The following is a 13,346-nucleotide window of genomic DNA, read 5'->3' on the forward strand; positions in this document are numbered from 1 at the left end:
ATTACGGGGAAGCATAAAATACTTTGTAACTTTCAAATGTTATTACAAGTAAATGCAAAAATAACTATGCCTGTTTATACATGGCTGTAAAAATGTCATTTAAATACTTCCGTCATACTTCTGGGAATGCACATGTGTTTAAAAGGGAGCCTTGGAAAGAGCAAATTGGAACTTATTCAAATGTAGCCTAGCATACTGTCAATTCTAGCACTTTGTAAATCATTAAATTGACTCAAGTGTGTTGACTTCTTGATCACCAACATTAGTCTTTTTGGAGCTGAACAAATTGCGTCAGTTGGAAGGTGAATACCTAATCGACTATTGGGAAATGACAGACACAGTTGTTGAAACACAAATGGTCAAATGTATAGATTGTCCCTCAAGGATAAATTGCACTCAAAATCAAAAGACTTCAATTCTCTCCAAACTTTATCAGATGAAAGCTTATTGGTGCTGGTCTTTTTGAAATAATGAAACAAAGTAGGGGATTCACTATCTTGTTTTCCAGGAAATCACCAATCATAACGTTGTGACTTTAATTTTAAAAATCTGCACAATGATCCCTTTTTTTTTTCATGAGATCAATTGTAAGAATATGTTGAAATTTTCTTTGAACAAATTAATAGCAAAAGTATAAAGATTTCATTTCGGTTATGGTAAATCTATTGCAAATTTACTGAGAGTTCCTATGAACAGTAGACTTGACTGCACCTCCATGGTCAGACTTCAGCAGATGTGATGTTTGAAGAGTTATACATAAACTCAAATGTCAGATTGTAAAACATTATCAATGCTAGCTGCTGTACTCATAGAAATCACACCACACCGTTCAATGATGCTCATATAATTATTGTTCTTTTTTTTTTTTACGTTTGAATTATTTTTATTAAATCTAAAATCAAATACCATGACCTTAGCGATGAAGTTATCCCACCCAATCTGTAATGTTTGTAAACTGACAACATAACAGCATATTTAGTATTACCCGAGTCACATACCACAAAATATTCACCAAGACGGTGGAATGAAAATCAGATGGGGTGAGGGCGTTGGAGTGTAATATACCTGCATCTTTGCTTTTTGTGTGTTTTTGTTTTTGTTTGCATCTGCTTTTTCATGTTATAATTTATGAAGTACATGTACATCATTATACACTGTTGTTACTGTTAGACTTGCACCTAAACTGTAAGATACGTCGTGACGTTCTGCCCTGTGAGGGCGCCCCGTCATGGCGTACCTTACAGACTAACTTGCACCAAAATACTCAAATTTTTAAGAACGTAATCTTGTCATGTTGTCGTAAATTTATAAGTACATGAAGTGGTCATACAAAGTTTAAAATTTCACCAGTGTAATAATGTCGTCTAAAAGTATGACAGTACAAACTATGATTTCACTTCATGATTTTTCTTCTTTTTTTTCTTTCAATTTTTCATGCGTATCATTTTGATATTATTTCATGCATATTATTTATCATACAGCTGAAAGCGTAGCCAGTAAGTATGTAGTTATAGTGATGTATTTTGCTGTTTTAGTTGTTTTTTTTGAGTCATGCTTTAAGTCCTGATGACTTTGCACAAAGTCTAGGCATTGCTTGGTTGAGAAGACAATCCCTGTATCGATCTGATTAAAACCTATTCAAGGAGTCGGCTTGATTTGCTTGACTGCACTCTCCTTTATGTTCATTTGTTTATAACATCAGGTGACCGCCTTCATTCCTGATCTCACACATCATTTGCCTTTCCATGTTTCACATACTTACTCCAGCCATTCAGCGTAAAGATATCTGTCAACAAAAAGTTTTATAAAATAATGCCAAACTTTCTTGCTTTTCACAATCTTTCTTTGCTTTGTGACAATTTTCAAGTTATACCACTGAGGGCGCTGTACACACATCAGAGACATTATGTATGCATGCTAAGTACATTTTACTTGCACCCTTTTGCCTGTGTTCCTTTTAAATCATTCTTGTAAATTCTCCAGACTGTCAAAATTTCACTGATTACACAATGAGGCTTATATGTTTTCAACACATATTATTTGAAGTGTTGGAGACTTAAAAAAAAATGGGTTAACGTAGCCAGGAAACTAATTTCACTGAAATCAAAGTTATTAAACTCTGCTATGGCAACTCGTTCTTGGTCCTTTTGAAATTATAAAAGAAATCTGATGTTCCTCCATCTTGTTTGCAAGGACACCATCAATCTTTTATTTTGACCCCACTACACTTGTCAGTGACCATATATTGGATTCTAAATTGGCTAAATGATGATATCACTCCCCCTCATAGTTTATCCTGAATGTGAACTCAGAATGGATTTATTGAACAAAGTAAGAGAAAAGGTTTGAACAGTTCATTTCCGAGGCACATACTATGTTAAAGTGTCCATATGAAAGAGAATTGGGTATTTATTTTGGAATTTTAATTCATAAAACAACTTTATTATGTTTTTCTACTTGAAAAAAAACAATATGAAATAACATATACCAAGTACTTGTTTGCAACTCAATAAATTGCGAAAAAAGGTGCAAAAAGTGTACATTATTTTAATGGAGTTGCTATTATTACATCTGTTTACCCTGAAATGACAAATTTGCATAAACCTAATTTGCATACTTTATTGGTATGCAAATGTATTTTCTGCAGTGCTCTGCAGTGCAAATATCACTAGTATGCACACACACACACCAGTGATCACTGATAAGTACATTAGATTAGATATATTTTTATTACAACTGTATAGAAAATTGACAATTCTATTTGGGTACATAATTGTAATAAAAGATATAAATGAATATTAGAGTATGTAATATAACACAGAAATATCGATATAAATTTATTATCATTTTGTCATGTATATTTTATGATGTATATTATCCATTGTTGATGACTATTTCTGTTCCATTTCAGTGGGTACAGATCATGTCTTGGCCAATAGATATTTTATTATAAGTGTATCAACAGTGTTAGTTACTCTGCCACTCTCTGCCTATCGTAACATAACAAAGTTAGTCAAGGTGAGTTGGTGTGCAATTTGTGTTCCCTCATATCTGATTGACTTTTCATTGAATCGTGTTGTTGCTATGGTTACTGACTCCTGATGTTAAAAGAAGGTTGGGGTATTTTCGGAATTCGTAATCACTCGTGAGTGTAGAAATTTAACCAATTCACAACATTATTTGATAAGCTGAGAGCTGTCAATTGCAAACTGTCAGTCATGTACACTCTACATGTATGGTTGATAGGTGGCGCTATTTAGCTGTGAGCTTTCAACTGCAAACTCTCAGTCATGTACACTCTACATGTATGGTTGATAGGTGGCGCTATTTAGCTGTGAGCTTTCAACTGCAAACTCTTAGTCATATACACTCTACATGTATGGTTGATAGGTGGCGCTATTTAGCTGTGAGCTTTGAACTGCAAGCTGTCAGTCTTGGTCACTGTATGTAAGATAGATGGCACTGTTTATCATGATAGCATCACAACTACCATTGTTTGTATTCATAAACTAGCTGTTTAAAAACTTTCAAAGTGAAGACCATAAAACTGTAATTTGATATCTGTAACAGTTGTACATTGTAATTCATATAGTACTAAAATGTGCTATTGTCTACACATAAAAGATATATTATCTAAAATATTAGGGTATAACACAGAAATGATTATTTCTATTTGTGTGTGTGTGTTTGTGTGTGTGTGTGTGTGTGTGTGTGTGTGTGTGTAGAATATAAAGGTAAGGCCATTTCCCACAAAATTTGTAGATCATGCTTTTTAATACAAGTACGAATTTTTGATATTCCATAATTCATAATGTAACTTTTTACTTCCTGTATAACTGTACCATGTAGCCACCCATCTCCCAATACACTCTGTCTCTCATATTAGCAGGAAAACATGACCTATAAATTGAGACATGATAGTTCTTGAGATAGACAGGTTGAGAGATCTTGGTTGCAAAGAGCGCCCTCTAGCGACAATGTGTGTGAGTTATAAGTGAGATATTTCCAGTAAACACTACTATTTATAGTGGTCAAAATCTACAATGGCAGAATGTTCATGCAAACCTTTTGTCTGCAAGTATTTTAACATATATTACATAATCCTTCCTTAGCATACTTCTATGTCCTAGCTGATGTCATCTGATTATGAAAATGTTGACGATGTAAAAAACTTATTAAAAGTTTATTTCTGTCACTTTATTTCAGGTGTCCATAGTTTCACTGTTCATGGTAGCATTTATAGTTTTGGTCATAATCATCAGGACAGCAACGATGGGACCACATATGTAAGCTAACATACAACTGTGAGGGCGTCCTTCACTTCCCCTTTTATCAAGTTGTTTTTCATTTTGTATATAAGTTAACAGACAACTGTGAGGGCGCCCTTCATTTCCACTTTTGTTTGTGTGTATATTTCTCACGAGAAATTGTCTTTTGAAGAGGACTGTCAGTTTTTAAAACAAAATAATTTTATTTTTGTATCGGAAATGTGTTTTTAATTTCACTGCACTGTAATGTCATAGGAACGTAGAACAGGAGGCCATATACTAGATACCAGATGCTTTATTTTATACTTTGATTATTTGTCTGAATTTGTGAAAGTAACTCTTTAGCCCCCAAATGAGGGGCAATTACAATATCTGTTCATCCATCCATCTGCCTGTCTGTAATACATCATATTTCTGACATTATCCAGTTTCATTCAAACCTAGCGCAAAGATGACATATTGCATGGGATGTATGCACATCACTTTGTATCACAACATAATATGTAAATTAGTTTGACTGAATAGTGGGGTCTGTGTCTTCTACAAAGACTTATTTCCATCACATTGTATATTAAACTCATCTTGTACGTATTTTGCATGTTTTCAGACCACCTACAGAAGATGCCTGGGACTTTGGCCATATACACTTCACACAAGCAATAGGTGTCATGTCATTTGGTAAGTGTATGGATGACTTACAACATATCGTATGTACACTCTCGCACTTAAGACAGTCAACTTAGTAGTACACACCAACACATTACAACCCATAACACCAAAGGAAGGCGTTTTCTGTATGTACCACAATCGTTTATATCATCCATGTCAAGTGTAAAAGTCTAATGTTTCATTTGCTAATTGACCACATTTGTGGGGTCATGATGGGCGAATGGTTAGAGTGGCCGGCTTGGAATCTGCAGGTTGCGGGTTAGAGCCCCATCACTGCCATTTGTTTCTGAATAGCTAAAGTCCTTGGGTAATATTTGAACCATGATTGTGCCTCAGTCAACCCAGCTGTATAATTGGGGACCTGGTAGGATAGAGGTTGTAATGTGAATGCTTTAATCCATTGTGTTTATAAAGGCTGCAATGGATTGTATTGCTCCCCAGGGAGTTGAGGAAGTATAAAGGGCCGTTGTGCTGTCATTGATCCATGCCAGGGGTAATAATTGTGAACGCCTTGAGTTCTCAGGAGGAAAGATGCATTATAAATTCGCATTATTATTATTAGAAAGGCCACATGCTACTAAGGCTGGTAAATAAACCAATTGAAACAATATACTTTTACACTTGATATGAATGCTATAAACGAGTATAGCACAGAGAGAATCAAAGTACTTTACTTCAGTGTTACTTATTGTATTACTAGCATTAATGAATTATGCAAACCAGTTTGAAACTATTTTCTCTTGTCTCGATCTCTCTCTTCTGGCATTTTAATAGGAACATTAACAGTGACATGGTGCTATAGACACACTAACTAATTTAGGGTTCTAAAAATGATTGCATTGTGCCCAACAGAGATATACATGCAGTCAAATAATGTGTTATGGCTTGAATTGAGATATCAGAATTTAACTTCCACATAGTCATCATTTGAATACTGTACTTTGAAATTAATACTGATATTCTGTTTTATCTTCTTCTTTTTTTACAGCATTTGTATGCCATCATAACTCCTTCCTGATCTATGATTCTCTAGAAGATCCTACAATAAAACGTTGGTCTCTTGTAGCTCATTGGTCTGTATTAATATCATTTGGTATCAGTGCATTATTTGGGGCATGTGGTTATGCCACATTCACTGGATATACACAGGGTAAGAATACTCAGTCTGCATTATTTGGGGCCCAGCTGCATAATGGTCCTGTTTCTGGTTCCATGCTGCACCACATGTATCTCCCTCCATACAAGGTCATCATTTCTGTATGTGCAGGGGTTTTGCATGTTTTACTCAGGGGGGATGGTTGTTACCTGAACATATCCTAGATTAAGTATTAAAATTCTTCTCTGTCACTGATGGCATTAAATATTTCTTCTATAAAACAACTCGCAATTAAAGTAGTCGATATGTCTTTCTACCCTGTAATGACAGAAATGTTGAAATACAGTAAAGACAATACAGGCCTAAAAGTTACCACATTAAGTGACGTCATCTCACGCCATGCATCTTGGAATCAGAAAATAAACTATGGCATGATTAGTCCAAGGGTACTATGTGTTTTAGGTAGCAAAAAATTAGTTACTCTGTGTCAAATATTGATCTTGATGGCAGAAAATATGGTTGATAATATTTGAGATGAAATATGGGATTATAAATTCCCCTTTTAAAAATCTTTCTCCAAATGATTAATACATAATTATATATAATTGTTATTTGGTACAGTAATAAACATGATTTCAAAGCTTCCCCTGGGCTGCTCTTTAAGCACAAAAACAGATAAGAATCTTTAGACTACCAAACACCCTTGGAAACATTTTCATTTGAAAAATTGGCAAAACACACACACACACACACACACACACACACACACACACACACACACATCACTATCTCTCTTTCTCACATACACACACACACAAAAACACACACACACACACAAACACACACACACACACACACACACACACACACACACACACACACACACACATACACACACACACACACACACACACACACACACACACACACACACACATACATACACACAGTATTCATAAAAAATCTCTCCTATTTTTTTTGTCAAAGGTGATATTTTGGAAAACTATTGTCATGAAGATGACTTGGCCAATGCTGCCAGGTTTATCTATGGTATTACTATTATGTTTACATATCCAATAGAATGCTTTGTTACAAGAGAAGTAAGTATAAAAATAGTCATTCACATATTATCCAATAGAAAGCTTTGTTACATGTTGAGTAAATTTATCATGTTCACATATCCAATGAAATGCTTTGTTTCAAAATCAACTGCTCAATATCTCAACAAAATTATTTGAAGACTTCTTGATTTCAGAAAGTTTAGACTGGTTGCAATCAGATTATTAAAGCTGCATTAACAAGATGACATTTTCAAATAAAAATGCTAAAAATCAATGTTTTCATGTTTCCACTATATAAGGACATATCAATTATTTTGACCATTTACACATAAGCACAGAAGGCGAAACAATTCGAAAACACTGCTGTTGTATATATATGCGCAATCATTAATGAAACGATTTATGCAAGCTCATGCATAACTACATCATCGATAAGGGTCTTTCCTGAGGTCAAATATGTGTAATTTCTGTTATTTTCACAATGCGATATTCAAATCTTTTCATTTTCACCGATTTAATTCTTAGATTCCATTTTTGAATAACAACAGATCATTACGAAAACGATCGTTCACTTTCAACATTTGTATTGTCGTGTGCGTTTTTGTTGTCTCCATGTAGTTGTGTTTTCATTTGAAAACGGCAGTAATGCAAATGTGGGAGACTAAAATTTGAGAAGGCTCAGTTTGCTTTATTTACTGGATTTCACATCTAACGTGGTTGTTCTCTCTGTTCTTAGGTACTAGATAATATAATTGTCAACTGGGGCTATGCTGAGAAACCACAAACGTTAACGAGGCATCTTGTAGAAACCCTTATACTGGTAGGCCTCACATTAGGCATCTCCATGGCAACAGATTGTTTAGGAGTTGTCTTAGAACTTAATGTAAGTATATTCAAACTCTGACCACCAATATTGTCTGGTGGTCGAGAGATTCAAATAACCAAAAATATTCATCAGCTTGGGTAGTTCATATGAATTACATTAAGGTTATAACACATACACACAAACAATTCAACATTTTACCATTGCTCTTTCAATCTGTTAATATCTTTGAATATTTTTTGTGGATTCAAGACTTTTTGGAAGTTGTATTGCTGGCAACTGTAAAATACAGTGTTTCTGCTAAGGGCGATAATTAGGTAAAATCTACCAGGGTTCCCATGTTATTTTACCTGGGTTCCCAAACAAAATTACCATAGACTTTTAATACAGGGGAAACCCTGCCATTTTTACCCCTTTCTCCCTTTCTGGTATCAGGGTTCCCCAACCTTACCAAAATACATGTTCTATTCTAATTCATAGTTATAATTATAATAATGCAAAAATTGAATTTATATTATATATATATATAGCTTTCCCACAATGTGAATAAATCATTGCATAATTATTTGCCCATCACAGTCAGTTTACCGTTATACTTCCTCTGGTGTTAAATCCTTCACCTAGTAATTTCATCCTACCTGGACCCCATTTGAATGTCAGGGTATTAGCTAGAATACAGGGGCACAATGGTTGTTCAAATCTTGCCCAGTGGTAAAGTAGAATGTGTCTTGTGGACTTAATTACCCTATAGATTAAAGTTCTTCAATTATTTCCAAAGATTGCCATGTGAAAGCTCGTTCTTGGTTCTTTTGAAATGATAAAAAACTTTTGGAAGTTCATCATCTTGTTCTCAAGGAAATAGCCAGTCTGTTATTTTCTCATGAATTTATCATGGTATTGGTTTCTAATCAACGAACTTTTGATAACAATTTGACTTCTATTTCAAAATTTTGTACGGTGATTTTTTTATTGATTTTTCACTAAGAATGGGTTTGAACAAAGTAACAGCAAACGGTTACAGTTTTTTTCTTAGGTACATGCATTTTACGTTGAGTTACTTATGCAGACAGCAATTTGCGTCGGATTCAGAAGAGTCATTCTAACCACACGTTCTCTTTTCTTGCCTACCTAGGGTGTCCTGGGTGCTGTTCCATTAGTCTTCATCCTCCCTGCTGCATCCTATCTACGATTTGAGGAAGGCAAGCTGTACTCACTTCGTAAACTTCCGGCACTTATAATCTGTATTATAGGTGTACTATCTATGGTTGTAGGCTTCATCATGTCTATGATATTCTCCCAGTCCTGTAGTCATGGACACGAGATGTGGTATTGTCAAGTCAACAAAACATTGCCTTACGTCCATGTGAATGGCAATGAGACTGAGCTTTCCACGTTAGAGACGTTCTATAATTTCACAGACTCAATTATTTCAGTTTTACCCTAGATCTCAGGATTTATAAACGAATCAGAACCGAAACATGCTTTTGCCATATTTTATAGTTTTGGCCATACAGGAAATCAAGTACATGTATTCATAAATGATGGCAATACAATGTTTATTCTTAATAGTTGGTATGCTTTGAAATTCCCAATTATACTGTATGTCTCAAGGGTACAAATCAGGTTGATGCTAGGGGGTCTATCCCTAACCAACCTGACTCTCTAACTCAATAAAAAAAATCAGTCTATTCTTATTTATTGCTCATTTTATGTGTAAAAGTAGATGATAGGGGAAAAAATGAAATCATGAGAAGTGATGATTTTGCCAATGATTATATTTGGTGTTGTAAACCCTCCCTGCCATTTATGCCTTCACATTAAAATATTTACTAGTTTTTAATGTTTCATATATTCAAAGAGTCTTTCTAACATCAACATTTAGCAATCACAAATATGATCTAAGCTAACTATAAAACGAGTCACTATAATATTTTGTTTTACTCAGTGCTGGTTCTCCAGGCTATTAACCATAGAACATGAAAAGTCATCATTGTGATATTTTGCTGTACTGGTAGTCCAGGCAAACCAGAAAAGCACTTTTTAAGTTTGATATTTCACTAAATATTATCGACATGAAAACTCTATATATGTGAAACTAAAAATGTAACAACTGAAATATTGAGATTTACGAATACAGGGTTACATAACTATATATTGTCTGTGTACATGAGTATAGTTAAAATGCGCTGGTTACAATGATATCAAACGTATAACAGAAGTCAACTTATGAGTGTGTTCAAATAGTGCATATATATGAATACCAAGGTTTGATATTTGCATGTTGTTCAAGTATTTCTTGTTTGTTTGATTGACAATTTACCACTCCATTGTTTATGGTCAGTTACCTCCATATTATCTATAATTAGTTTTCCACACCATCATTATTTCCCCACAGTCAGTCTATGGTTTAGTCCCCTCTGAGCTTCTGTCATTAGTTCCCCTCCATGGTCTGTTGTTAATTTGATTTCCCCTCCATCGTTAGATCCCTTCTATCATCTATTCCCTCTATTGTCTATTGTTAGCTACCACTGTCTATGCTTAGTTTGCCGAACCCTGCCATTGTTCACTTACCCTCCATTATCCGTGTTTAGTGTTGTAGTTTTGCACAGTTACTAGTAGTGAATGCTCCATCCTGATCAATTTACCCCTACACCTTCTATGGTCAGTGCCCCTCCGTTGTCTATGATCAGCTTGACCCCCTCTATCATTAATAGTTCCCCTCCATTGTCTATGATTAGTTGTAGTTTTGTAGTAAGTTACGAGTAGTTTTCACGCCATCCTGATCAAAGTACTTTAATAGCCTGCTATACAGTGGTTCATTCAAATGAAACATTTATTCAATAATTTTATATCTTGTACTTTGAAAAAAATGACAGTTTTGATTTAAGCAATATTTCCCTTATGTGAGTGCTAGTAGTCATTCATGTATTAATGAGTACAGAATCGAGTGGTAGACTTGAATCACCTTCCGTACCAATCTTGTGTGGCCTGCAGTCACTGTAGTGGTAGATTTTGAGGGAAATAAAATCACTTTAGAGCAGTATATTAGAAACAAAGAAAAGTTACTATTTGTTTGTTCTGATCAAAAAAGAATGCATGAAATGTTTACTTGACAAGTCTTGTATTTAAACAACAAAAATGTGGCAACTTCATGATAATATGTTGTAGAACAATTCGCAAGTACAATGAAACATAGGCTGGCACATTTCTGTTTTGAGCTCTTTTTTATCCATGCATGTGTTTGGAGTGATGAAAATAGCACCAGCAACAGCAAATGTATCAGTCGACCAAGATATCTAGTTTTCAATCCAATGCCAATTATAGTATGTATTGTTTTATATAATATTTAGACCAGTTACCCTGAAAGAGGACATTGTCTGACTTGAAAAAAATCTTACTAACAGTGCTACATTGTATCGTCTTGCTTGATACAAATCACAAATGTCTTGCTATAAATGCAACATTGTATCATCTGGCTGAACAAATAGTTACATTTTTCGGGATGTGAATCACCTAAAGATAGCTTACCAAAGAAAATGTAGCAATATTAATAAGATTTTTTTCTTGCACTAGAGGATGAAATGTATCAGTTTTAGTAACATGTTTGTCAAGCAAGACAGTGAAATTTATAAATATTTTAAAGATTTGTGTCTAGTCAGACGATAAAATGTAGCAATGTTTATTATAGTAAGATTTGTGTTGCCTTAGGTGTCTGATAATTCAAGTTAACTGACTTCTGTTGTTAGTAGTGTTGCCATATGCAGATTTAGAAATGATTTATTATGAATGGGCAATGTTCATAGACCTCAGATGATGTACATAAAGGAACTTTGTTGTTGTTAGAATTTCTGTAAATGTTGTAATGGTTATTTTTGTCGTGTACAGTTCTACAGTATTTATTGTATAGAAAGTGTATTGTCTACTGTAATATTACAGAGATTGAAGAATAAAGTATTTATTTCATGATTGAATCTTTCATATAACTGGTAGACATATTTTATATGTGTATTTTCCATTGTAACAGTGACAAAAGAAGTATGACACACTGCGGCCAAACAAAGTTGCATTTGATGAAGCATGTGATAAACATTGACAATGAGCTTGGAGTCTGAAACATCCCAAAATCTGCCACTCAGTCTGAGTGTGGTTTAATCAAATGTTTGTAACTATTAGTTAACCCCAAATACGCCTTTGCTACAAATTTTATTACAGACTATATAATTGCTATATATGACGGATTTGCAGCTTGTATTCATTTCATGTCTGAAGGCAGATAGTAAAAAAACTTGGAATGTTTCTATATAAGTGAAACAATTTAAGGTGACCTTGTACTCAGACTTTGACTTTGACCTTGGATCGGAAAGGTCATGTGACAAGTGAGTTGCCCATCCCTAAAACCACAGACAAGTCTGTGATCATATCTATAGCACTTTGAAACCCTGAAATGATCAGTATTTTACGTGTTGGTATAATTGCATATCTTGATACCAGTTGTCTTGGTAACATAATTTTGTTATGAAGTTAACCCCAAATATGTTTTTGCTAAACATTTTCGGAAAGACTATATAATTCGCTATTTTTGGCTGATTTGCAGCTTTTAATAGTAACAGGTTGTGTCTGATGACAGGGAAAACATGTGAATGTTAAAGAAGGGAAACTATAACCTTGACCTTGGATCAAAAAGGTCATGTGATGATACGTTAGTTGCCCGTCCCCTAAAACCTACATGTTTACGCATTCAAATTTCAATGATTCATATTTTGGTTGCTTTGATCATGGAAGTATATATACTTCCATGGGTACAACGACTTGCTCCGAAGTCGAGCGTACTTGACTACTACTAGTACGTGTTAGCGATATACGAATCGAGTCTAGTTTTTGTCTAGTGACAAATCTGTTTGTCAATGACGTCTGTCGACATCAATATTATTTAAACTATCGTGAACAACTCAAGACGTTTTTATCGTGTTATTCTGAGTGAAATGAATGTCAACAGCAATTTACAGAGAGGCCGAGATACGTATATGTAGACAGTGGCACGTACGTCATGTCAGCAAAGAGACGACTACCAGAAACTAACTAATTTGACAGAAGACATGTTTATTTGTACAAAACTGTCGAATCAAAATCATGCTTTTACTATGTGCATTGAACTGGGTTTGATGTAACACATACTGGGTCCGGTGTTAGAGTTTCTCTTTCGCTTCAAGTTCCAGAGCTTGTTGTTGGTAGCATGTTTGTAACATGGTGTTGCATGTAGCATGTTTCTCTCTGACGGAGGTATCAGAGTCCTCGATGACTTTTCCTCATTTTTCTTAGATGCTAACTCAGACAGAGCCTTCATGCTTGTTCGTACATGCTCTATCTTACTTACTGAGCAAACCATTTTGATATAGAATGTCCCCAACTGTGCCCTGGAACTACGCTTT

At 34.7% G+C, this 13,346-nt stretch overlaps 1 protein-coding gene across 1 annotated transcript in view; it reads left to right on the forward strand.

Annotated features, from left to right (window-relative positions):
• LOC144434500 (putative sodium-coupled neutral amino acid transporter 11) overlaps nucleotides 1-9,601 on the forward strand; it is a 53,182-nt gene extending 43,581 nt beyond the window's left edge. The window contains exons 7-14 of the mRNA XM_078122960.1: nucleotides 1,482-1,496; nucleotides 2,912-3,018; nucleotides 4,207-4,286; nucleotides 4,876-4,946; nucleotides 5,926-6,087; nucleotides 7,021-7,133; nucleotides 7,831-7,977; nucleotides 9,050-9,601. Coding sequence (XP_077979086.1) covers nucleotides 1,482-1,496; nucleotides 2,912-3,018; nucleotides 4,207-4,286; nucleotides 4,876-4,946; nucleotides 5,926-6,087; nucleotides 7,021-7,133; nucleotides 7,831-7,977; nucleotides 9,050-9,361 — 1,007 coding nt within the window. The 3' untranslated portion in view covers nucleotides 9,362-9,601. The remainder of the gene's footprint in view (nucleotides 1-1,481; nucleotides 1,497-2,911; nucleotides 3,019-4,206; nucleotides 4,287-4,875; nucleotides 4,947-5,925; nucleotides 6,088-7,020; nucleotides 7,134-7,830; nucleotides 7,978-9,049) is intronic.
• Nucleotides 9,602-13,346: the final 3,745 nt, after the last annotated feature.

This window comes from Glandiceps talaboti, chromosome 4 (assembly GCF_964340395.1).
Source record: "Glandiceps talaboti chromosome 4, keGlaTala1.1, whole genome shotgun sequence".
Lineage (NCBI taxonomy): Eukaryota > Metazoa > Hemichordata > Enteropneusta > Spengelidae > Glandiceps > Glandiceps talaboti.